General features: G+C 56.4%; 1 protein-coding gene across 1 annotated transcript; it reads left to right on the forward strand.

Moving 5' to 3' along the window:
• Positions 1 to 21,689: 21,689 nt before the first annotated feature.
• BARX1 (BARX homeobox 1) lies at positions 21,690 to 24,878 on the forward strand. The gene is made up of 4 exons (XM_087444232.1): positions 21,690 to 22,011; positions 23,712 to 24,003; positions 24,083 to 24,167; positions 24,588 to 24,878. Exons 1-4 carry the CDS (start codon positions 21,786 to 21,788, stop codon positions 24,750 to 24,752), a joined length of 768 nt encoding a protein of 255 aa, XP_087300358.1. The 5' UTR covers positions 21,690 to 21,785; the 3' UTR covers positions 24,753 to 24,878.
• Positions 24,879 to 26,334: the final 1,456 nt, after the last annotated feature.

The raw sequence follows: 26,334 nt of genomic DNA on the forward strand, positions 1-26,334 counted from the left end.
TGAGGGGAGCCTGCCATCCGGTACATTTTCTCCTCAAGATATGTGCCAGTAACAAACGCTGCTGCTGCAGAGAGGCTGGGAGGCTCCTCGAGACTGTCGGTGGTTCCATGGGCCTGGGGACAGCAATCATCATTCAAAGCTGGCCAAGGAGGAGAGGCCTGGCCAACACCTGGGCTCTGAGTGGGCTCCATAAAGGGTTACACCCTAAGTGAAAGGGCAGAGAGGAAGCAGATCAGCTCTCACAAGGACCAAAAGCCAGCTTAAGTCAGCTCAGTCTCTTGTCTGAGTGAGGTGGTTTGTCCTTCACTAATGGCCTGCCAGCAGCGGAAGTAAATCTCTCTGTATGAGAAGGAATCCTAAGTTTCAAATTATCTCCATAATTTTTAAACCACAAGTGTCTGGCACCCAACTAAATATAGGCAGGCATACAAAAAGACAATCATTGACCAAAAATTAAGAGAAAAAAGTAAGTCCGAAGACAGATCCACAGAGGGCCAAGATACTGGGATTATCAGACAGGGACTTTAAAATAATTACATTTTGGATTTCATATCTTCAATACGTCCAGTGAGAAAATAGAGGTTTTTTATCAGAGAACTGGAAACTATTAAAAACAATCAAATGGAAATCCTAGAATTGAAAACTATAATAACTGAAATCAAGAACTCTATGGATGACTTCTACTTCTGTCCATGAAGGATTAAATGCTGTGGGAATTGCCTTCTGGCCATAAAAAAATAGAAAATGAGACAAGATATCTCAAACAGCAATTTCAGGCAACGGAAAACAGGCAGCACAGGACTGAGAAGCTGAAGGGAATGTGAATTACCCCCACTTATCGCTTGGAGTCAACTGCGGAGGAGCAGTGCGGAACAGGACAGGGAAACCCAACAGCACTGGGAAGTCTCGCTGAGTTCAGCAGACCCGCACTGGGTTCTGGGATGTCAAGAGGGTTAGAAATTTCAGGACAGAACATAGAAGAGAATGCTGCTGTTACAGACATCCACAGAGGAATCCCACTGAATCTTTGTCAGAGTACTTGTGCATATTGGGAGGAAACTCTTTAAGACCAAGGGAAGAAATCCCAGAAGGCAGTAGACAGGACAGTTCCTGGAGTTTAGATAGGGCTGGGAATAGTTTATGTCCCCACAGGCCTTGTAACGCCTGGGGCATTGGGTAGCGTGTTCACAAGGACCATGCCAAATAATAGGGCTAAATTATCCCCAGAATAAGAGCTGTCCTGAAATCCTTATAATAAATCTTAAAATCAAACCTCAAAAGGATCAAATTGATCTGCAAGTAACTTAACTGAGCCAAAACAAAATGCAACGCTCTGTAAAATAATATAACCGTATCCAGCACTGAACAGCCTGTAAAACTTAGAATATCCAGCACTCAATCAAAATTACCAGGCATGCAGAGAAGCAAGAAAACATGACCCACGATCAAGAGAAAAATCAATCAATAGAAACAGACTGAGAAATGACAGAGATAATGGAGTTAATAGACAAAGATATTAAAACAACCATTAAAAATCTTATAACCATAACTTATAACTATGCTCAAGGCTATAAAAGAAAATGTGAACATAATGAGGAAAGAAATGGAAGATATAAAAAAGACTCAAATGGAAGTTATAGAGATGAAAAATATGATACTGAAATGAAAAATACACTGGATGGGATCAAAAGCAAATTAGATTCTGCAGAAGAAAAGATCAGTGAACTGGTAACTATAGCAGTAGAAACCATCCAAAATAAAACATACAGAGAAAAAAATACTGAAACAAAGAGCAGAATTTTAGTGAGCCAAGCGACAATATAAAGTGGTCTAATAGACTTGTAACTGGAGTCCCAGAAGGAGAGGAAAGGAAGAAAAATATTTGAAGAAATGATACTTGAAAATTTTGAAATTTGAGGAAAATTGCAAACCCAAATATCTATGAAGCTCAACAACCCCAAATAGAAGAAATGTAAAGAAAACCACACCAAGGTACCTCATAATCAAATTTCTGAAAACCAACGCTAAAGAGAAAATCTTATACAGCAGCTAGAGAAGAAGAGGCACATTACAAGAACAAAGGTACAAATGACACTAGACTTCTGTTCAGAAACAGTGCAGAGGCCAGAAGACAAGAAAACAACAGTTTAAGGGCTGAAAGAAAAAGACATCAACCCAGAATTCTACACTCAGTGAAAATATCTTTCAAAAAAGACGATAAACAAAAGCTGAGGTAATTTATCACTAGCAGACCTGTACTAAAAGAAATGTTGAAGGACATGCTTCAAGAATAAAGACAATGGTGCCAAGGGGAAATTGTGTTTCTACATAAAAGAAATGAAGAGCATCTAAAATGGTAAACATGTGGATGAATTTGAAATACATTTTCCATTTTTTAAATCCTTTAAAAAGATAATTGACTTTTTAAAGCAAAAAACAAGAATGTATTTTGGAGTTTATAACATACATAGAATTAAAATGTGTGACAACAATAGCACAAAGTGTGGTGGGGAAGGAAATGAAAGTTTACTATTGTAGGATTCATATATTACATATGAAATAATATAATAATATTTGATATAGTTTGTGATCAGTGTAAACCCTAGAGCAACTAATAAAACAAACAAAAAAGATTTAGCTAATAAGACAAGCATAGAGACAAAATGAAATCATAAGAAGTATTCACCCTAAAAGAGGTAAAAAAAGCAACAAAGAACAAATAAAAAATTATCAATATGGTAGACTCAAATCCAGCCATATGGATAATTACATTAAATGTAAATTATTTAAACACTCATATTAAAAGGCATAGATAGTCAGACAAAAAAGCAAGACCCATAAGGTCTATAAGAAGTTGGTTTAAATATAAACATACAGATAGGCTCCAAGCTAGAGCAATCAGGCAAGTAAGGAAATAAAAACATCCAAACTGGAAAGGAAAAAGTAAAACTGTCACTATTTGCAGATGACATGATATTATATATAGAAAACCCTAAAGACTCCACTCAAAAACTGTTAGAACTAATAAATTCAGTAAAGTTGCAGGATATAAAATCAACATACAAAAATCAGTTGCATTTCTATACACTAATAATGAACTATCAGAAAGAGAAATTAAGAAAATCCCATTTACAATAGCATCAAAAAGAATAAAATATTTAGGAATAAATTTAACCAAGGAGATGGAAGATCTGTACACTGAAAACTATAAGATATTGATGAAAGAAATTGAAGATGATACAAACAGAAAGATATTCCGTGCTCATGGGTTGGAAGAATCAATATTGTTAAACTGTCCATACTCCCCAAAGCAATCTACAAATTCAATGCAATTCCTATCAAAATCACAATGGTATTTTTCACAGAAATAGAACAAACAATCCTAAAATTTGTATGAAACCACAAAAGACCCCGAAGAGCCAAAGCAATCTTGAGAAAGAGCAAAGCTGGAGGCATCATGCTTCCTGATTTCAAACTACATTACAAAGCTATAGTAATCAAAACAGTAAGTATTGGCATAAAAACAGACATATAGATCAATCGAACAGAACAGAAAGACCAGAAATAAACCCACGCATATGTGGTCAATTAATTTACGACAAAGGAGCCAAGAACATACAATGGGGAAAGGACAGTCCCTTCAATAAATTGTGTTGGACAAACTGGACAGCCACATGCAAAAGAATGAAAGTGGACATGATCTTACACCACACACAAAATCAACTCAAAATGGATTAAAGACTTGAATGCCACGCCCGAAACCGTACAACTTCTAGAAGAAAACATAAGTGGTAAGCTCCTTGACACTGGTCTTGGCAATGGTTTTTTTGGATTTGATACCAAAAGCAAAATCAACGAAAGCAAAAATAAACAAGTGGGACTACATCAAACTAAAAAGCTGCTGTATAACAAAGGAAACTATCAACAAAATGAAAAGGCAACCTACTCAAGGGGAGAAAATATTTGCAGATCATATATCTGATAAGAGGATAATATCCAAAATATGTAAAGAACTCATACAACTCAGCAGAAAAACAAATAATCGGATTAAAAAATGGGCAGACAATCTGAACAGACATTTTTCCAGAGAAAACCTACAGATGGCCAACAGGTATATGAAAAGGTGCTCAACATCACTAATCATCAGGGAAAGACAAATCAAAACCACAATGAGATATCACCTCACACTTGTCAGGATGACTGTCATCAAAAAGACAAGAAATAACAAGTGTTGGCGAGGATGTGGAGAAAAGGGAACCCTTGTGCACTGTTGGTGGGAGTGTAAATTGGTGCAGCCACTATGGAAAACAGTATGGAAGTTTCTAAAAGAATTAAAAATAAAACTACCGTAAGATCCAGCAATTCCACTCTGGGTATTTATCTGAAGAAAACAAAAACACTAATTCAAAAAGATATGTGCACCCCCATGATCATTGCAGCATTATTTACAATAGCCAAGATATGGAAACAACCTAAGTGTCCATTGATGGATGAATGGACAAAGAAAATGTGGTATGCATACAATGGACTATTATCCAGCCATAAAAAAGAATGAAATCTTGCCATTTGTGACAACAAGGATGGACCTTGAGGGCATTATGCTGAGTGAAATAAGTCAAATAGAGAAAGACAAATATGTATGATCTCACTTATATGTGGAATCAAACAAAACAAAACAAAATAAAACAAAAAACCCCTGAACTCATAGATACAGAGAACAGATTGGTGGTTGCCAGAGGCATGGGGTGAGGGGTGGGCAAAAGGAATGAAGGGGGTCAAAAGATACAAACCTCCAGTTATAAGATAAAGAAGTCCCGGGGATGCAATGTACAGCAAGATGACTACAGTTAACAATACTCTACTGTATATTTGCAAGTTGCTAAGAAAGTAAATCTTATAAGTTCTCATCACAAGAAAAAATAATTTATAACTATGTGTGGGGAATGATGTTAACTAAACTCATTGTGGTGATTATTTTGCAATATAAACAAAATATCGAATCATTATGTTGTACACCTAAAACTAATATAATGTTATATGTCAATTAAAAAAATAAAGATAGGCTGAAAGTTTTAAAATGTAAAAGACATACAATGCAAACTCTAATCAAACGAAATCTAGAGTGGCTATGTTGATATCAGACAAAGTAGATTTCAGAACAAGAAATATTTTTGGGGGGGTGTACATCATTATATTTCGATTTCTGTGTAGACTATATCATGTTCATGACCCAAAGACTAATTACAATCAGAACAAGGAACATGAACAGAGATAATGAAGGACGATCCACAATGATAAGGGAGTTGATTCTTCAAAAAGACTCAATCTTAAATGGGTGTGCATTTAATAGCAGAGCTTCAAAATACATGACACAAAACTGATAGAACAAAAAGGAGAATAGACAAATCCTCATCCACAGTTGGAGATTTAATCATTTGTCTCTGAGAGTAATTGACAGAACAAATTGACCAAAACAATCAGTAGGGATATTGAACACTTGAACAGCACTGCGGACCAGCTTGACTAAGCTGACACACTCACCCTACAGCATTACATACATTGTGTTCAGGGGCGCACGGAACGCTCATTGAAACAGACTAAAGGCTGGACAGAGACATCAAGTGTCACAAGGGACACAATTCAGCCCACCTAGACATAGAGGCCCCCGAGGCCCCAGAGGATGGGGGAGCTGCGAGATGGAAGGAGCCTGGATCCTGTGTCACTGCGTGGAGAAACACCATCCACACACCAGGACCATCACGTCGGACAAGCACGTGAATGAAACAGAAACTGCTGGTGGGCTAAGCCACAGAACACTTGGGGTTTATCTGTTAAAGCAAGCGTCCACACTGTGACCATTAGAGATAGGTCATACATTCAAAACTACTGCTAAGGCAAGGCGTGTAGGATTAGACGCAGGAGGGGAAGGACACTGGCCGGGAAACGTGGGAAGGGGCTGAGAAAAGGTGGTGGACCCGGGTAAGATCTTTGCCGGAGAACACCAGGCCCAGGGTGATGAGACACCCCAGAGAGAAGGGGCCAAGGGGAGCCTCTGCCAGGGGCTTCCCAGGGCTGTCAGGACGCCGGAGACTGACTGGGCGTCTGGCCAGTGTTCCTGGTGATTGCCGCCCTGGGCTGTGGTGCTGTGGGAAGCTCGTGTGGGATCAGGAAGCTGGCCTATCCAGACTGGAGGGACACTTAGGGCCGCCTGAGGGTAATGGTGTTGGTTGGGCACACGGCGGAGATGAGGTTCCCAGTGGACCTGTTCCTGTGACTCTAAGGAGCTCAGGGCTGTGACTCCACCCTCCCCTCCCACTCAGGAAAGCATATCGGAAGGCAAGGGATTGAGGATGGTGTTCCAGGGGTAACCTTGAATTTTCCCTCATTCATTTTAAAATACAAACTATAAATTTAATTACATAAATTATTCACAAATCACTAAGAACAAATTATTTGGGGCACCTCTCAAAACTGGAAACAACATACTAATAAGATGCTGCCTCTGACACCTGCAGGTCTGAACCAATCCTCTGTCTGACCCTCTACAACTTTCCTCACAAATCAACTTGTCTCTGCTTGCACACCTCCGGTGACAGGGAGCTCACCACCACAGGAGACATTCAGTTTCACCAGTGGACAATTGTCCAGAGGGGCGGAGGGGTCCTGGGACCTTCAGGTTTGTCCCTGCCTGCAATGGAGGCAGTGTGGCTTAGCGGTTAGCGGGCTTTGAGAAAGCATTCTGGTTCAAATTCCAGCTCCGCTGCTCACTACCGAGTCAACCAGGCAAGTGAGCAGACTCGCTGAGCCTCCGTTCCCTCACCATAAAGAGGAGATGACCGTGCCTACCCCTAGGATGGCTGGGGGGCAAGTGAGCTCATGATGGAGTAGCCACATGGAGAAATAGGTCCTCGACAACAAAGAGCTGAGATGAAAATGACGTCAGAGCTGACAGGAGACTAGAGAACCATCGACTCCAGCCTTCCCGTCACAGATGGGGAAACCGAGGCCAACAGGCAAAGTGGCACTGCTGTGTCTACAAGGCCAGCGCCCGAGGGCTGTGTGAGGGTGGCAGAGAGCAGCGACCTGTGCGGTGGTGACAACACAGGGAGACGGGCACGTCCACCCACGAAGTGCCAGCTCCTCACAGCAGCTCGGGGATGGGTGTCAGTGGCCCCTTGACACGTGAGGCCACGAAGGGAACACCAAGAGCCCGGCACCTGCCCGCCAGCTCCAGGGACCCCACCCACCGGCCTGACCCAGGCGGCAAGGCCTTTCTGGGGCTGCTGTGGCTTCTCCGCAGGCACCCATGTGTTGTGGGTCCCAAAGGACCAAGAGGTACCCCTAAAGGGTGTTTATAATCACACCCGGACTGTGCAATTTTAGTCTTTGGGGGCACAGCTTCCTAAAACGTGTTTCCCTCCTAAGAACCAAACGCAGAGTTGGCCTGCCCTTGATTCAGGACCACAGGAGCACCTGTGCCAACCCCACAGCGACTGAGCCTGACACGTGCAGACAGGTCCGAGCGGAGGGCCCTGGCACAGCCTCGCTCAGCCCCCGGGGCTGGGAGAAGACGATGCTGCCCGTTGGCAGGGGCGGTGGGCCCAGGGGAGTGGATCGTCATTTGGTACCCTCCAGTCATAATCACGAAGTGACATGAATCATAATCATGAAGTGACATGAATCATGATCATCACAGCAGCAAAAAAGCAACTCAGACAGCAAACTTTCATTGAACTTCATACCAGTAAAAAAAAAATTGTTATGGTACAAAATAGGAAACACTAATGGATTAACACTTTTAACTTACATTAGTGTACTTTTTGAAGGGGGACAACTTGCAACCTACATATTGGTCTGCTATGGCTTAACAATTAAATAAAAATTAAATAAGTGGCATAATCTTAAAAGAATATTAAATGTGTATTTCAAGGATATTCACATTCAGTAAAACATTTCACGTACAAAATAACTTGGTGCTCACAGAGAACCCACACCTCACGACTTGCACCGTGTCCTTCTTTTCTGTGTTTGGTTTCTGGGATGATTCTTGCCCACTGTTATCTTTTTAACTTTTTATTTTGAACTATATTATAGATTCAAAGGAAGGAGAAAGGCAGTAGAGAGATCCCCGTGTACCCCCGACCCGCCCCCGTCGTGACATCTCAGGTTAATTAACTAGAGTTTATCAAGATCAAAAGCAGGAGGCTGGGGGCCAGCCCGGTGGCGCAAGCAGTTAAGTGCGCGCGCTCCACTGCGGCGGCCTGGGGTTCGCAGTTTCAGATCCCAGGTGCGCACCGACGCACCGCTTGGCAAGCCATGCTGTGGTGGCGTCCCATATAAAGTGGAGGAAGATGGGCCCAGATGTTAGCTCAGGGCCAGTCTTCCTCAAGAAAAAAGAGGATTGGCAGATGTTAGCTCAGGGCCGATCTTCCTCACACACACACACACACACACACACACACACAAAAGCAAGAGGCTGATGTTGGTACGTCTGGGCTGTTCGTCACCATTTTACCACACGTGGGTGACCGTCACCACATTCAGGATGGTGACAGGCCTGTCACTCCTTACACGGGCTTTCTGTCCACTGTAGTAAGGCGTAAACCCCAATAAAAGTCCTGGGGGTCTGGGAGAACCGCAGATCTGGGGGGCTCTGGGCCGGTCCTCATCTTCACAGTTGCTCGACTTTCAGGACGGATACCAGCTCTTCTGTGGGTCTCAGCGGTGTGTGACCCCACGGGGCCCTGACGGCCCATGGTCCCAAAACCTCGCAAATGCAGGACAGATGCTCACGTCAGGCCCAGTGCATGCCCCAGTCTCTGAACGACCTCCGTGTAGACCAGTGTCTGTGAGAAGGTGAGCTGCGTATGCTAACCTGAGCTCCCACGTCTGTTAAGAAAACTTGGTGATAACAGCAGCTGTTTAGAACCTACACCAGCAGGAGACGTGGCGGCAGGAGTGTTTCACGACCGACGTTGTTCAGAATAGTGGGTGCATGGTGATGATAAAAAGCAGATGGACTTTTAGTCGGCTTTGTTATTATTCTTAAATTCTCTGCAGATAATGTTCCTCTTATAGCCTTGCCCGCTGCAGACCCTGCCTCGGCCCCTCCCTGGGCTTCACAGCACCTTCGGCCCAGGTTGGAGTTGAGATTCCAGTCTGGACCTTTTCCCTGGGTCGGAAATGAGAGGCCCCAGCACAGGGCCGCTGCTTACAGTTGTGCAGGTTGTTCACTGCACAAGGGCACGTGAGGGGCTCAAACCCAGCCTGTCCTCTGCTGCTGCGGCCGTGCCAACCTGCACGAGGGGGTGTCTTTATGTAGTTTGTACAGATGCTACATGGGCAGTGTTGTAGGGTGACTTGTGTCCCCCAAAGAGATGTGTTAAAGTCCTAACTTCCTGGAACCTGTGAATATCACTTTATTGGGAAATAGGGTCTTTGCAGATGTAATTAGGTGAGGTCAGGTGGATTAGGGTGGACCCTGATCCAATGACCGGGGGCCTTGTAAGGAGGGAGACTTGGAGACACAGACACGCGGGGAAGACCACCACGCCCACATAGGCAGAGATGGGAGCAATGCAGCCACAGGCCAAAGATGGCTGGCAGCTACCAGAAGCTGGAGGAGAGGAGGAAGGACCCTCCCTGGGGCCTGCAGAGGGAGCCCGGCCCCGCCCATACCTTGATTTTGGACTTCGAGCCTCCAGAACTGTGAGAGCACAGGTGCCTGTTCTGAGCCACCCGGCCCGAAGTGCTGTCTCCCGGCAGCCACAGGAAACTCGCAGGCAGTGTTCTAGAATCCTCCTCTTCAGCATTTTTAAACATCAGAACTTTCTCCAGTCTCCCTAGAAAACACAAAGTTCTCAGCTGGGGTCGGGGGGTGGGGGGGTGGTGAGTCTTATGCTCAAGGATCTCAAAGGCCTGGTGGCAGAGATAAACCAAACAAACACGCAACACACAGACAAATACCCCCTTCCCTGGAGTTCTGTCCCACCAGAGGGCCGGCTCCGGAAGCGACCCGTGGGAGCTAACTCGTTGCTCCAGGAGGACCCAGCAGAGGGCGGCAGCCCGCGTGGTCATCCCGTGTGGTCATCGCACGCGCACTGGCGCTCAGCACAGGCTTGGCGCCTCGAAGGCCTTCCGTAAGCACCGCTGGGTCAGCGTGAGGCTGGGCTGGAGCCGGGGGCGCCTCCCACAGCCCCCTCTTCCTCTCCTTGGAACTTCCACACCCAGCGTGGCTGTCCCGGGCCACTCTGGGCTCATCACACCCTCTGGGAAGGCGCCTGCCCCGCAGCTCCCTGGCCTCTCAGCAAATGAAACTGCCCGAAGTCCTGGGAGAAAGCTGAGCCCGAGGGGGGGTAGAGGGTCACCCTGAGTCATCGGTCCAGTAGGGGCATCTGCATCTCCTCTCCCTGCCTGTCCTGGGAAGGCGCCTGGCTTCACCCCAAGATCTGAAACTCAAGGCTGGGCCTGCGCAGGGCAGCTGGGGGCGGGGGGCCCTGAGAGGGAGGCGGGCAGGGACTCCAGGCAGCGGGGGAGGGCCTCCTACAGCCGGGATCCAGTGGCGGCTCTGCCTGCGGCCTGCTGCGCGGCTGCGGCCTGGACTGCACTTCTACAAGAAGAGTGAACGCCCGTGTGGAGAGGCCGCGGGGCGGGAGGAGGCCGAGCCCCCACGGTCCCCTAGAACCGCCCGCAGCGCCTCTGCACTCGGGCCTCTAAGGCTGCTCTGAGATGCACATGCAGCTCCAGTGTGTCCTCCCGGCCTCTGCCCGGGACTCTCAGGGCTGCACGCTCCATCCCTCACTCTGGGCATTGGCATAGAGAACCGCCTGGCCACCGAGTGCCTCCAGCCAGGGCAGACGCCTGCAGACCTTCCAGCACAGCGTTCCAATCTTGGCTGTGCCTTTACTGGCTGCCTTGAGCAATTTCTGCGATGCCTCTGAGCCTCAGTTTCCTCAACAGAAAAATGGGGACAATACCACCTAACCCCTTGGGGCTGGTGCGTGTGGTGGCAGACACTCAAACAGTTACCGCCAGCAAGGACTCCCTGGGCACCATACTCTGTGAGCACTTACTCTGACCCGGCCTCTGCTCAGCATCTTGACAGCGCCCCCTTTCATCCTCACAGGACCCCCTGAGCGGGAGGCGGCTGCCATCCCCGAAGGACACCCAGGAAAGCCAGGCCGCTTGCCCACAGTCCTGTGGCCAGGAGGGCTGGAGCCGGTGCCATCAGGGAGCTGTGAGCGGAAGAGCCACACGGCGTGAGTTGGTTTTGTCACGGAATGTCAGGCTAGGAGGCGCCTGGAGACCCCTCCCATGCCGCGCCCCACCTCACAGAGGGAGCCAGGCCTGGGGTCCCGCAGCGGCGGGCAGCCTGGAGGGGGACCCCGGGCTTTGTGCTGTGCTGGCCCCACTTCTGGGGCACTTCTGGGTGTGTGCAGGACTGTCCTGGCTTCAGCCGAGTTGTTAGGGAAGTGACCAATGCGAGACTCTTGGGAGCCCCCTCTTCCCACTGTGCCATGGCCGGGGGTCCCCCGGGGAGCTGCTCTGTGGGCTGGATGCTGAGTGACGGACTCGCAGCAGGAGAGGGGACGAACCCCGGCCGCGCTGGCCTCCAAGGTGAGGGAGGCTTTCGTTACGGCCACTGTCTTGACGGATTTGTCCTCCAACTCTGCCACCACCTGTGTGGCCTGGAGTGAGGCCCTCCTGCCTGGGCCTCAGTTTCCCCATCAGGAAAGTGGGGAACATGTAGCAGTGGCCCCGCCAGTGATGAGGCTGGAGAGTGGAGTCTGGAAAGAGACAGAGGATGGGGGAGTATGAGGCGTGAGGGTGGGGAGGTCCACGAAGGCTCCAGGAGGGATGGAGACCGGACCGAGGGTCCAGGGGGGCTAGAGCCCGAGTGGAAGGACACTGTACAGAGGCTGCGGTGGAGAGGTCCCCATGGCTGCGTGCTGACACGAGACAGCCCTGCGCGGGGAGGCGGGGACTCCGTTGATGCCGCCCCTGCTGTGGGCCAGGCGCCCCTTCTCGCCCCACACCCCCTGAGGAAGGCCGCGAGCTTCTGTTATGCCAGGAACAGAGGCCCCGGGGCAGAGTGACTGCACTGACATCACGGAGCCGCCTCTCAAGTGACAGGGGCGCTGCTCGCCAAACCGCATGGCACTTACAGGAGGTTCTGCCTGGAGACAGGGGGGCCCCAGGAGAGAGGGCGCCCGGCTGGGCGGGGGTGCAGCCTGGAGAGGTCCGGCCCTGGAACCTTCTCCCTCAGGGCAGTGGGGAGCAAGTGGACTGACTGGAGACCACAGGGCTGGAGGGCAGGGCTCCGCGGAGGGGACGGGGCTGGACACTGAGGAGGGGTGCGGGATCCCTGGGGCCGGGACAGAGGTGGCATCTGAGGCCCTCCCAACCAGCGATCTCACCAGATGCTGGAGATCACGGGAACCGGCACTGCCCCAGCGACACAGGCCTGAGGAAGGACGTCCGGCTTGACCTCCACCCTGCGGGAGCATTTTTCTGGAACAAAGCCCCTGCCCAGCTCGAGGGCGAGGGCGTCTCGGGTCAGGAGCCTGGGTCGGGCCCCCAGCTGGGCTGCACTGGGAGGGCGGCAGCGCCTGGAGAGGGGATTAGGCTGTCGTCTCCAATCCTGGGACGGCTCGCCCAGCTTCCGGCTCTGGAACTGTAAACTTCCAGAAGAACCACCAGGGCCTCCTCCTGCCTCTGTCTCTCCCGGGCACCGCCCTCGGCCTTCCCAGGCTGCCCGTGGGCTCCCTGCAGAGCACACAGGCCTGGAAGCCCTTGCCCACCGTGCCCACCCAGGCGCTCGGCTGGCCCTCGGCTGTCGGGCTGGGGCCCGGTGGCCCCATTCACTGGGTTGCCTGTTGGGGAAGCGGGTGCTGAGCTGGGCCCTGACTGTCGGACACGACTCCTGGCATGTGGCTTGGGAGCCGCTGTCCCCACCTTGTGCAGGGCGCCTGCCCAGGGCGGGCGGTCGGTCAGCCAGGATGGATCTTGGTGAATCTCTGCGGGAGGCTGGCCTGGTGCTTCCCACCCCTGGAGGCTCAGGGCTCTTTCCGTGGCAAGCAGCTGTGGCACCGAGAGAGCGGCAGGCCCCGGCGCAGTCAGAGCCTTCCCGTGCTTCAGTCGCTCACTTCTTTCACTCACACCCACCCGCTGGGCCGGTCACTTCCTCCCGCCAGGGGGATGAGAGAAGCAAGTGGCAGAGGGCAGCGGGGCTTCGGGGTCTCAGAGCTGGGCAGCCCCACTGGGACGCACGCAGGTCAGAAAGTCCCTGAAGGCAGGGCCGTTGGCAGTGTCGGGAAGGCCCAGTGTCTCAGAGGGCTCCCAGACTCCAGTCTAGTCTGCTTCAAAACACCCTGGCCTAGCTCTCGGGGTGCAGCACGTCTGAGGGCTTTGCGAATACACACGCGGCTGGGCCTCACAAGGTCACCCTCCTTTCTCAGCTGGGTCCCCTGCGTGGGGTCTCACAAAGTGGCAGTCGGGGCGTTGGCCGGGCTGCAGTCTCATCAGGAGGCCCAGCTGAAGATGGATCCACTCTGGAGCCCACTCAGGCTGTCGGCAGAATCTATTTTCTTGCTCTCAGCTCCTTGAGGCCGCCCCAGGGTCCTGGCCCTGTGGCCCCTCCATAGGCCCCCTCCCAACGTGGCAGCCGACTTTGAGGCCTGCAGGAGAACCCCAGTCCCTCTGAAAGGGCTAGTCTAGTTAGGTCAGATCTGGGATAATCTTTTGGTCAACTCCACACCAACCAGTGGGGGACCTTAATTACACTAGCAAGATCCCTTTTGCCATATAAGGTGACAGGATCAGGGCAGTGATAGCCTATCACACTACCAGTCCACCCACTTTCAAGGGGAGGGGTCATACAGGACACGTCCACCAGGGGGCGATCTTAGAATTCAGCCTGCCACACTGCCCTCACTCAAAACTTCCAGAGGTGAATTTTGCTGTAATCTGTAACAGACGCATAAAACAGCAAGGCAGTAGATTTCTCAGTAAGGTAGACTTTTAACATGAAGTGTGCAGATATGATAGGTTTTCTTCCCTTGTTTCTATATGTAGCTTATCATCTGGGAAGGGGGCACACAGAATGCGATAGAACGTAATGACAGCCTCTTCAACCCCATTTGGTTCTATGAGAACAGAAGGAAACAAATAATTGGCAGGGCTGCTGGACACAGTTGTGTGGGTTGTGCACTGCACAAGCAACAAGTGCCATTCACAGCACAGTTGATGATACCCCTGGGAATTATGAAGTCTGTAAATCACAGTTCTGGTTATGTGGGCACAACAGAGGTCCCCAGCCCTTCCCCAGGGTCTCCAATAGCTGTCCCTAGGCACCAGGAGAGTCTATGATTGTAACTCCCTGGCTGAGGACAAGTTGCTGTGGGAACTATCGAATGCAAAACCATCTGGGCGCTGCCAGCCCGCTGATGGGAACATTAACACCCTCCAGAAGCCGTGAGCTCACCGTGTCTGCCTCTGGAAGCTCCTTATCCCTCGAGGTTGGGTCAGCAGGTCTGGGAAGCCGTCCACACACCGTCCCCCCACCATCCTTGCTATCAGTTGTGAGCACGTCTGTCTGTCTCTCCCCACGATTAAACCACACTCCTTGAGGACAGATAAAATGCCTTTTTCTTTATTTTCTCAGCATCCAGCAAGTGTCTGGTACACAAAGGGGAGAGAAAGTTCTGGGCTGTTTTTCCTTTTAAAGAGAAAAGACCATCCCAGTGAGCTGGTTTAGCACTCAATCTGACCAGCAGAGGGCGCAAGAGCCATTGGAGATGCAGATGCAGGGGTGAGGCCTCCACAAGAGCAAGATTTCCTGGAAACACTTTTAGCAAGCAACACATTTATAATAGCTATTTTTCTGTCATACTCTTCCCCTTCCCTTATTCCTTGCAAGATTTGTCACATGGCAGCTGCACAGGCCTGCAAAGGCTCAGGGCTTGGGAAAGTCCCAGAAAGTCAACGCCATGGCCCCCTTGTCCGTCCTCATTTCAACAGCTGGAGGGGATTTAGATGGAATTGAGGGGAGATGGGAAAGGACGGGCCCTGGATGGAGCACTCACACCCACGGTGGCCTTCACCCTTCCGGGGCTGCCGGCCAGGTCACTGGGCTCTCAGCAGCCAGGGTTCTCCAGAGGAGTCAGCCCTCAGAGTCTGTTAGGGCTGCCACTGAAGGGAGTGAGTGCCCCATCATCAGAGGTGTGCAAGGAGCTGGAAAGTGGGGTGAACAATCCCTACTCCAAAGACTAGTGTGGGATTAAATGAGACAACAATTGTAAAGCATCCAGGCCAGTGTCTGGGTGTAATGCTAGCATCTGGGAGATTTTAAACTGCTAAGAATTCAGAAATGGGAGTAGATGGTTTATGTTTCTAAGGCCCCAATACTGTAAAACTAATGGTTGCTTTTGTGGGAAAAAAACTAAAACAATTTTTTTTAGATAAGGTAACACCTTTAATATGGATGTGCATACATTTGTGCAATCAGAAGAACTGAATCTAGACTAGGAATTGGCAAACTACGGCCACCGACTGATTTTGTACAGCCTCTAAACCGAGAATGGCTTTTACATTTTTAAATGGTTGAAACAAATAGAAATAAGAATATTTCGTGACGTGAGAATTATATGAAATGCACGTTTTCGTGTGCACACACAAGTGTGATGGGAACACAGCCACACGCGTCATGACACGGTATCTCTGGCTGCTCTCACATCTGTCAGCAGAGTGGAGTGGCTGCAACAGACCTGCACAGCCGGCAATGCCTAAAATATCTACTTATCTGGCCTTTTACAGAAAGTTTTGTGACCCCTGATCTAGGCTGTTAAAACTGGCAAGGAGAAGGATTCACCCAGTCCACGCCCTACTGTTTTCTCATCTGGGGAAACAGGCCTGGGCAGAGAATGGGCTTGCTCAAGGGCAGTAGCCAGGGGTCCTGGTCTCATCACGGGGTCCCCTGTGGGCTCTGCAGGGCATCTGGGCATTTGTGGCCACAGCCTCTGAGCCCACCCTGCCTGGACGGGGGGGGGGGGGGGGGGGGGCACGCAGGGACACAATGGTGCAGGAGCATAGTGTGATGGGGGGGCGGGAAAGCCCAGTGCCCGTGGACAGTCACCAGGCTCTGGCCACCATCCTCTACTCAGACCAGCGGGAGGAGGAGGGCTGGCCTGGAGCCGGGGGACCAGAGGCTGGTCCCGGCCTGGCGTCTGAGAAGTGGGGCGGCTGTGGCCTCCCTCTGTCCCCTGCAGGTCCCTCCCTCTTCCCCCACATCCTCAGGAGGAGAAGGGACTTCAGAGTCAGGGAGCACAGACGCAAGCTTGAGTCCCTGTCTGACCGTGGCGGCGTGACCTGGCCTCCACCTGCTGCTGGAAGACTTCCTGGAGGCGGCACTGCGCTCCCCTCACCTGGCTGGCGGGCAGGGCTGGGAGGAGACCCTGGCCCACTACACAGGCGACAGAACCTCCAAGGGCTCTGCACTGGCACCTGGGGGCCCCGGTGAGCGCGCGCTCCCTCCCCTTGTTATCCGGAGGACAGACTGGCTTGGTGGTCCTCTGACTAAAGGAAGAGGGAAAGGGCGAGAGGGCGCAGCAGGGAAGGAAAGAGGAGACCAGAGAGCCACAGAGGAAGGAGGAGCGGGGAAGGAGGAGGACGACTTAAGAGATAGAGGAAGAAAGAAAGAGGGTAAATGGAGGGAGAGAAGGAGGGAGGAAGGCAAGCGAGAAAGGAGAGCAAAGACGGAAGAAAAGAAAAAAGAAAGAAAAACAACACGCAGCGGTTTCCAGGCGCCTAGCGCCGGGCTGGAGGGACCGGCTCGCCTGGGACTTCTCCTTACAGTCCCGTGGCTTCGGGGCGGGGGGTGGGGGGGGTGACGGGGCGACCTGGCACCTGCCGGGATGGGCGGCCAGCACGCACCCCGCTGTCCCCAAAGGCTGCAGCGCCCCGAGCCGGACTGGGGTCACACCCACCTCCGGGCCTGGCGCGCGTGTTCCTGGCGCAGGGCACGTTCTCGACGGCTCCGCGGGGTCCCCCGGGCCGCCCACACCCGGCCTCGCCGTCCGCGAGCCGCGGGCCCTGTGGAGTTGAGATACCGGCGGCCGCAAGGCCCGGCCCTGGGTGTGGCCTCGAGCGCCGCTGGTTCGCAGGACTCCGACCCAAGGTCGCTGCAGAGCCGCCTCCGGCCGAGGGTGGGCATGAAGTGGAGGCCGGGCCGCCCAGGGGCCGGAGGGGTGCCCGGAGCGCCGCCCGGAGCGCTGGGGTCTGCGCCACGTCCAGCAGAGTCGCCCTGGTCCCCCGGCCACCAAGAACCAAGTCCTCGCTAGGTCACGGAGTTACTACCTGCCTACGAATCTGCCTTTTAAAACTCACTTCTCGAGAAAATCACACATTATAAAAGTAGCTACAAAACAAAAATAAAGTCAATCCCAAAGGAACAAGTCTGTAAATTACCGGAGGAGGGGGATTTGAAGGGCAGAGGGGAGAGTGTGTCTTAAGGCGCTGTCCCGAAACCCGATTTGACCCCTGAGCTCACAGGGTTTGAAATGATTCAAAACGAAAAGCCCACACTTGACTTGGAAGTTTTCATGAAGAAAGCGCACGGAGACCCGCTTCTCCAACGAGAAAGTGCCTGCGCGGTCCCCGGCGACGTGGCTGCGGCCCTGAAGACGGGTAGTTTAACCCCAAAACTTTCTGTTTTGAAGAAGGACAGACGTCACCAATCTCGGATCCGCGCACCAGAAGCACGAGAGGGCGCGGGCGCAGGCCGGACGGTCGTTCCTGGCCGGGTCCCGGCAGCCTCCGCCCGGCGCTGCCCACCCGAGACCGAGACGGCGCCCCACCGCCAGGCGGCCCGGGGCTGGGGTGGATCGGGACCGAAGGCTTAAGAAAGAGAGGGAGGATGCGCTTGGTTCCGGGCGCTGTCGCCGCCGCGCGTCCTGGGGAGGAGGCCGGCCGGCCCGTCCGGGCGCGGTTTCCCGTTCTGTAGACTGCGGGGAGGGTGTGGGACGCTCCGCAGGCAGGACGGTAGCACTCGGAGGTGAGCTGACCGGCTCAGAATAAGCCTCCCCTCCATTCCCGCCCCGGACTCCATTTTGCGGAGTAGGATACATATCCACTGCAGGTGGGAGACGTCGAGACGCACGGAAACGGGTTGGGGTCGGTGGGGGTGGTAGGGGAGCCGGGCCCAGGGCCCTCCCGGCAATGCAGAAGCACCTAGACCCTGGCCCCAGACCTTGGCCAGGCCTGCCCATTTCAGACTCAGCTTCCCCACCTGCACAATGGTCGGGACCCCATCGCCTGACCAGCTCCAGATGCCCCCTCCCGGAGGCGCGGGGGGGAGGAGAAGAGTTGGGCTGGAGGGAAAGGGGTCTGGACCTGCGCGCCTGGGAGGGCTGAGGGGGCTCAGTTAGGGAGGGAAGTGACCCCCTCCCCAGCTTCGCTCCTCCACTGCGGCTGTGGGGTCTGAGGGGCAGAGCAGCGCTGGGGGGGCGCCACTAGAGTCGGGGCGGCGCCGGGACCCCCTGCCGCCCGAAGCCCCCCGACGCCCGGCCGCGGGAGAGAGCGGCTGGCCCGGGGCGTGAGGTCACCTTTTCCACTGCGCCCGCCGCGAGCGGGCCGTTTCCGGGATTTGCGCGGCGGCGGCGGCGGGAGGCCCCGCGGGTCTGAGGCGTCGCCGGGCGGCTGCGCCCCTGGGGTAGGGGCTGGGGGCTGGGGCGCTGGCGCCGGGACGCCCCTCCGCCCAGGGCGCTTCCCCTCCCCGGGCCTCCGTTCCCGACGGGGAGGAGGAACCCACTCTTTGGGGACCCTTTGCCGGCCAACGACGCCGCATTTCCCGGCAGAGGAGGCCCCGCCGCTGTCTGTGCGCATTTTTTCGCCTAAAAGGGGTTTATCTGCACATCTGCTTTGGGATCGCGCCCCGGGGAGACCGCGCCCGCAGGGGGGAGATCAGAGGCCTACCCACCAAGGAGAGGGCCTTGGGGGGTGACAGGGCAGGGGTCAGGCTTTCTGGGCCCTTCGGGCCAGCCAAAGCATCGGAATACTCCCGCGGCGCAGGGCATTCCCCAAAGAGCCCGGGGCCTCCTTCCCGCGGCCGACAGCGCTCAGGCGTCGGGAGACAGCCCCGGCGGGTGTCCACGGAGCTGGGGGGCACTCTGCTGCCTCAGCACCTGTGAAGTGGGGTGGGGGCTGAACTGCGCCAGTCTACTGACTCCCCCAAACCTAGAGGTGAGCCCTCCATCCTGAAACGACCTCCTATCCCCCAGGGCAGACTGGGGGCAAAATGTGTTTGGTGAGGGCTGATCCGTGTGATCCCAAGTCTTCTGATCCAGGCGAGCTCCCATCTAGAGGACCTGAGACCCTCAGGGCAGCAGTTGCACCAGACAGAGATGGTTTGAAGCGGGTGGGTTAGTCAGGGCCCCAAACAGGCAGTGCAGGGATGGTGTGCCGGGAGCTGGGCCACACCCGCCAAGGAAACCACCCCAGGCTGTGCCCTTGGGAAGATGTGGCAGCAAGGAGGAGGAGGAAGCTGGTGGGCCCTACTGGGGTTGAGGGGAGGTGAGAGAAGATGGGCCCCATGCCTTGTGGACAGGGAGCAACAGAAAGCCAACTGTGTTCACTGTGGTCCCTGGGCCTGTGCCTTCCTCTTGCTGGGTCTCAGTTTCCCCATCTGAGGCGGCAGGTGGCTGGCCTGGGTGACACCCAAGCACCCATGTAGGGAGGGGTTTTCTTCACCTGCAAGTCTGGAGGGGTCCCAGCTGGGCTGCCCAGGGCCCCAGGAGACACTGGCGTTTCTCTGTTGGCCTGGTGGCTGCTGGGCCAACCAAGGGGGCATGGCACCACCCACCCATCTCTCCACCTCTCACTGGGAGGGAGGCCTCCTCTGTGTGGGACACTATCACTTTAGTGCGTCTCACACTGTCCCCTTCCGAAGAGCCTGTCACTCACAGGACCACCCACACCTGGAGCACCTGGAGGCCACCTTTCAGGTCTGATGATGGCTGGGAGCTTCAGAAGGGGTAGAAAGTCACTCAACACCTGAGGGGAGAGGCAGCTGGGCTCTTAGGGCCAGGGTCTTGCCAGAGCCTCCGGTAAAACATTCTCCCGGTCCCTGTGGACAGAGTCTGGGCCATCTCCTAGTCTGCACCAGCTCTGGGGCAGGTGCCAGGGCCTAGAGGGCCTCCATGCCTCACTGCCAGCAGCTGGATCTAGAGAAACTGCAGCGACCTGAGGCAGGGCAGGGCCGTGGGTGTGGTTGGCCTTGTTTCCCAGATCTGACCACTGAGGCCCCGGGGCAGAGCTCTCACAGGAAGAAGTGGTCCAGGACCCCAGCTAGGGGACACCTGAGGGGTGGAGCAGCCACCCTCCGCAGCCTCCTGGGGACACCCATCCACCTCCCTGGTCACTCCCCCTCCTTGCCTGGATGAACCCTGTGCCCCTCCCCTACAGACCCTGCAGGGGGGTGGGGGCAGGACCCCCACTCAGTCCTCACTTCCCCGGACCAAGTGTCCGCATCTCCTAGGGATGGGTCAGAGATGGAAGTCCAGAAAGGGGCAGTAGCTGGGCAGGGAGAGACAGCCGAGAGTTGAGGTTTGGGACTGTTCACCCCACGGCCTCAACGATGAAGAGAAGGATCTGGCAAAGGCTCAGGCCTTCCTCAATCACATGGGGGCCTTTAAGGCTCAGAGAGGAGCCAGGTCACGCCAGAGTTTGGCCCCAGACTCCTAGGGCACCCTGTGGCCCCTTGCCCAGCTCCGCCCAGTACAGGTTTTCTCTGATGCTGCGAAGCCCCAGCATTTCCTTCTCTTGTCATCCATCTCTTCCCCTAACTAGAGAGACAACCCACCCCACAGCCTCCGCGATTGCCAAGGAGGATGTGTCCACGTATCACTTGGCAATAGTAGCAAATCCCGGCCGGAGAACATTTTCTCCCAGGGCAACTCGGGAGAAACGAGGCCGTGCCTGGTAAACTGAGGTGGGAGTGAGTGCACAGGTGTGGCCACTGCTCTCTGAGCTGCACCCCTGCCCGTGTGGGCCTTGCGCCCTGGCCCGGAGGCTGCGCACGCCACCCCTTTCCTCTGCCTCTCCCCCTCCTCACCTCTTCGGGGCTCCCTAACTCCGGCCTAGGCCGCTCGCCTTCCTGGCTGTCCCCTCTCTCTGCTTGCCTGCCTCTGTGCCCTCTGGCACGGCACCTCGCGGCCCGCTGGCTCCCGTGCCTCTGGCGGTCTCTCCGCGAACATCTCGGCGTCCTGGCACCGTCACCTCTCTGTCTCGCATCTGGTTTGGTCCTCACTGTCTCGCTCCGGTCCCTTTCTCACCTCTCTCTCGATCCCTCTGCTCCCAGCTCTGGGGGTCTCGTCTCCGAGCTCTGCGGCTCTCTCCTTCCTGGGCGTGCGCTCCGCCGGGTCTCCCTCGGTCTGGGTCGGCCAGCCCCTCTCGCGGCCCCCTCCCGCCTCCCTCCCTTCTTGGTCCCTCCCTCGGGCTCGGCCTGGGGGTGGGGGGCGGCGGCGCGGGGCGGGGCGGCCGGGCGGGGCGGGGCGGGGCGGTGACGCGGGGCTGGCCGGGCAAGAGGCGCGGCGGCGCGGGGCGGGGGCGCAGTCCCGGGTCCGACCGGCCGAGCCCCGCGCGCCCCGCCCGCGCCCTGCGCCTCCGCCCGGCCGGCCGGCGGGGAGGGCATGAGCCGGCGCCCGCGCGCCGCCCGGAGCTGCGGGCCGGCCTAGAGCCCCGCGCGGGCCCCGCGCCCGAGTCGCCGCCGCCGCCGAGCCGCGGGCGCCGCGATGCAGCGGCCGGGGGAGCCAGGCGCCGCGCGCTTCGGGCCGCCCGAGGGCTGCGCCGACCACCGGCCGCACCGCTACCGCAGCTTCATGATCGAGGAGATCCTTACCGAGCCGCCCGGGCCCAAGGGCGCCGCGCCCGCCGCCGCCGCCGCCGCCGCCGCGGGCGAGTTGCTCAAGTTCGGCGTGCAGGCGCTGCTGGCGGCGCGGCCCTTCCACAGCCACCTGGGTACGTGCGGGGCCGGGGCGCGGGCCGGGCTCGGCGGGAGGGAGCGAGCCGCGGCGCCTCGAGGACGCAGCTCCGGGCGCGCAGGCCCCGGGCCGTCCCCTCCGCGCGCTCCAGCCGGGAGCCGAGGGGCAGGCGTAGGTCGCGCAGAAACCAGGCCTCGTGCCCGCGGGCCGGGAGGCCGGGAGGGCGTTCTTCTCTCCCTCACTGCGGCCCTGTGGCCTCCAGCCTGGAGGAGTCCGGGCCCGGGGACCCGAGCCGCATCCCCGACGCGGCGCAGGAGCAGACCGCTCAAGTCAGACTGCGGCAAAAGGACCTCAGGCCGCGGGCGCCTGGGCCTTCACCGCAGAGGGCTGGCCGGGAGTGGCCGCGGCCCCCCGAGGCGAAGAAGCCGGATCTTTGGGAAAGAGGCCCGTGTCTCCGGAGCGCTGTGCTGGGGGCTGACGGTCCCCCAAGCCGGCTCAGAGTCCCCGGGACCCCGGGGTCTCAGGCGGGCGCCCGTCCAGCCTCTGCCGCAGTGCCGTCCTCTGGGCCTTGCCTGGGGACAGGAGGCCTGGCTGTGAGCCGCTGCCCAACTGGCCCTCCTGCTCCAGGTCGGCTGCGCTTCGGGGGAGCTGGGCCGCGACTCTGGCCCTTTCTGCCCCCGCCGGTTCTCTTCCTTCCGTGGTGGGGCCTGTCTGCCCTACCGGTGCCCTCTCCACCCTCCATCTTCTGGCCTTTCGGTCTCTCTCATCTGTCGGTGGCGGCGGTCTGCCGTCCCTGTCCCGTCTCCCACCAAGGATCCCTTCACCGCTCCCGGCGCCCTCTTCACATTTACCCGCATCTTGCCGGCCTTGCCGACCCCAGCGCCCGCCCGCAGTGACATGTCTGGCCGGGAAGGGAGGCCTCCGACGTTCGACCGGACCTCAGCCCTGCAAGCTGCCTTCCTCCGCCCCGGGACCCTCCAGCCGGTGCTCTGCCCGCCCGGGGGGGAGGCAGCAGGGCCAGTTGGTTCGTTTTAAGTCCAGGTCTGATGGAGCCTCTCCGCTCTCTTTTGCTTCCAGCTGCACTGTGGTTAATAATTCGTTTGAAGCGGGCAAAAAAAAAATCATTTTAGGATCAGTGAAAATGGAAACATGTTCTCGGGGAAGAGTCTAAACAGAGAAAACAGGAAGCGCATTTTCCCAATTCGGGGTGCTCTGGAATTTCCGGGAAGCCCCTACTCCACTACCGCTGACGCCCCGCCGCCGCGTGGCTGCTGTGCGGGCGCCGAAGAGTGTTGGGCGCGCTCCACGCATATTCTTTCTTCGGGACGCACAATGCCGATTTGGTTGGGGCAAACCCTCGTTTTCCTAACTTGCTGCCATTTCTTCTTGATTTCCCTTTTCTGTGAAAGACACACTCTGTGCGTCTGGGAACTGACACTTTGTTCATTGAGAATCACGAAATCCCAGAGGCGCTGGGGCCTGGGGAACGCCGGAAAGAGCCTGGGGTGGGGGAAGTCTCCCCTTCCCGACTCCGGGGACACTGGTGTTGAAGAGGGTGACCCTAGGCGGGTGGCGCAAATCTAGCGGTTCGAGGCCAGGCAGGAAAGTTTTGTGCTGGGTGCCACTGGCCAGGCGCGAGCGCTCAGGCTGCGCGGCGGTGGCGCATGGTGCGGGGTCTCCTGGAAGAGGAAACCGGCCCGCCCGAGCTCAATGGCTCCCCGCTCTCTCTCCCCGCAGCCGTGTTGAAGGCCGAGCAGGCGGCGGTGTTTAAATTCCCACTGGCTCCGCTCGGCTGCTCCGGGCTGGGCTCGGCGCTGCTGGCTGCGGGGCCTGGACTGCCCGGTGCGGCGGGCGCGCCGCACCTGCCGCTGGAGCTGCAGCTCCGCGGGAAGCTAGAGGCGCCAGGCACCGGGGAGCCGGGCGCCAAGGCCAAGAAGGGGCGTCGGAGCCGCACTGTGTTCACCGAGCTGCAGCTGATGGGCCTAGAGAAGCGCTTCGAGAAGCAAAAGTACCTCTCCACCCCCGACAGGTAGCGCAGGGCCTGGCGAGGCCAGCGGGGGCTGGGAGGGGCTGCGTGGCCTGCTGAAGGTGCACCCTGCTCTTTCCAGAATAGATCTCGCCGAGTCCCTGGGCCTGAGCCAGTTACAGGTGAAGACGTGGTACCAGAATCGGAGGATGAAGTGGAAGAAAATAGTGAGTGTCCCCTGGCCTCCCGCGCCCTCGGTCGCCATGTCCCTGTGCCCCTCAAGAGCTGCTCTCCCCCCACCCTGGACACTTCTGCCCAACTCTCTGGATTCCGGATTTTCTCCCTGCCTGGTGCCCACAGGGACCCTCTCTGCTCTCTCTGTCCCTCTGGGCAACCGAGGACAGCCCACATTCCTTTGTGCTCTGCTGCACCCTGAGGCCTGTGGCAGCCTTGAACCCCTACGCCAGACCCTCTGGTGGCTTTTCCCTCGCGGCACTCAGACAAATGGCTGCCATTTCCCCTGGGCTAGGTGCGGCCTCCGATGGCCTTGTTGGGCCCTCTAGGCCTTGACTGGGCACAAGGCTCGGGGTCCCGGATCCCGGGTCCCGGGTCCTAGCTCATGGCGGAGCTGGCTGTCTCCCGCGCAGGTGCTGCAGGGTGGCGGCCTGGAGTCTCCCACCAAGCCCAAGGGGCGGCCCAAGAAGAACTCCATTCCCACAAGCGAGCAGCTCACGGAGCAGGAGCGCGCCAAGGAGGTGGAGAAGCCGGCGGAGGTGCCGGGCGAGGCCGGCGACAGGAGCCGCGAGGACTGAGCGCGGCAGAGGGTGCAGGCCGGGGACCTTCACGCTGCCCGCGGCCCCCTCAGCCCGCGGGAAGCCGCGAGCCGGCCCTTCCGCGTCCATGTCGTTTGCTTTCTAAACGTTTTATTATTACCTTGAATGCGGACAGTTAGGGGCCCAACAAGGAAGGACACAGACCCTGAAGCCAAACCCCGGCCCCAGTGCGCTCTGGGCCCTAGCCTGGAGACTGGCGTCCGGCGCGGAGGAGGGTCATCTCCGCCCGGAGCTCCGCGGCGCCGGGCGCTCCACGCGCATTCACGCCCGCCCCTCTCCCGCACCCCCACCCGCCTCGGCCGGCCCTCCGCGTCCGGACGCCGCCAGGCACACACCCGCTTCCGCGCGTCGGGGACCCCGCGGCCCGGAGCAGGCCACCACGGCCGGAGACGGCGCCCGGACAACCCGGCGCTCGGCTCTGCAGCCGGGTCCCCGACGTCGCTGGGGTCCCCACCCCTCTCCTGCGAAGACGGTGATTTTTTTTTTTCCAATAAAATATTTTATGACACGGTGGGGCTTGATGAGGGGGTTTCTGAATTCGAGGGAGGGGCGGGTAGAGGACGCGGTGAGGTAAGAGGGACACTCGCAGTGGCTTCTAAACCATCCTTTACCCGGGCTGCGTGGAAGCGAGCTGTGACCTGCTCCGATGGGCCCGGGGTGGACGCGGCGGGCGCTCGGTTGCTGCAGGATCCTGGGAGTCGCTTCCACTCTGGGCGCGAGGGGCCAGTCTGAGCCCCTCCTCTCCTTCCCAGCCCAAGGCGCCACGGCGGTAGCACCCAGGCTACACAGGAGACGCCCCAAGGAGTGAGAGCCCAGGCCACCGTGGCGATCACTGGGGAAGTGGCCGGGGCTGAGAGCCGCCTCCTGTTCTTGGTTCCGTCTTCTGGGACCTGAAGGACCGCCTGTGAGGTCCTCGAGATGGTCCTGGCCAGCCCTTCCTGAGGCCGACGGGAAGCCGAGGCCTCGAGGTTCGCATAGAGACGCGCCACGAGCGGCAGCCCAGCGCGCGGCGGCGCCTGCCTCTCAGTTTTCGTTTTCCGCGGTCCACGCAGGGCGGAGGCGCAGGCCACGGAGTCCCGGCTCCGGGCATGAGAACACCTGACAGGCCGAGGACTCTGAGCTGCCGGAGCTGGGGCAGGGCGCACTTTCCGGGCGCAGCTTGCTGGCGCATGCCCGTGGGTGCCCCTCCCCACGGGGAAGGCTTCGACTGCCTTCTCTCCCGCCTAGGCTGGGCTCGGAGCTCGCGTGTGGGTTCCTGTCCTTGCGCTTCCTAGGAAGACGACGACCAGGTATGGTGATGGAGAGATGGCCACTTTGCTAGTTAAAGCTCAGGGAGAGACCCCAATTTGGCCTTGCAGAGTTCCAAGGGGACCAGGATTCCACCAGGTCCTCCAGGCGCAGATACCAGGGAAAGAGGAATATCATGCCCAGGTGCAGGCTCCGCGCGGTACAGAGCGAAAAGGACCTTTATGGCCTCTACCTGCGATGGCTACCGCTTCCTTTTCAAACCGCAGCTTGATCGTCCCTTTCTGAAACCTGCGGTTGGATTTCCGGCCCCGGG

Source organism: Ceratotherium simum, chromosome 20 (assembly GCF_057802395.1).
Source record: "Ceratotherium simum simum isolate JZ-2026a chromosome 20, ASM5780239v1, whole genome shotgun sequence".
In the NCBI taxonomy this organism is placed as follows: domain Eukaryota; kingdom Metazoa; phylum Chordata; class Mammalia; order Perissodactyla; family Rhinocerotidae; genus Ceratotherium; species Ceratotherium simum.

Bases quoted from the DNA above. Each gene is read 5' to 3' on its own strand.
- BARX1 (XM_087444232.1), top strand. From the start codon at position 21,786: ATGCAGCGGCCGGGGGAGCCAGGCGCCGCGCGCTTCGGGCCGCCCGAG. The intron at 22,012-23,711 runs GTACGTGCGGGG...CTCTCCCCGCAG, and splicing joins GCCCTTCCACAGCCACCTGG to CCGTGTTGAAGGCCGAGCAG. The intron at 24,004-24,082 runs GTAGCGCAGGGC...TGCTCTTTCCAG, and splicing joins TACCTCTCCACCCCCGACAG to AATAGATCTCGCCGAGTCCC.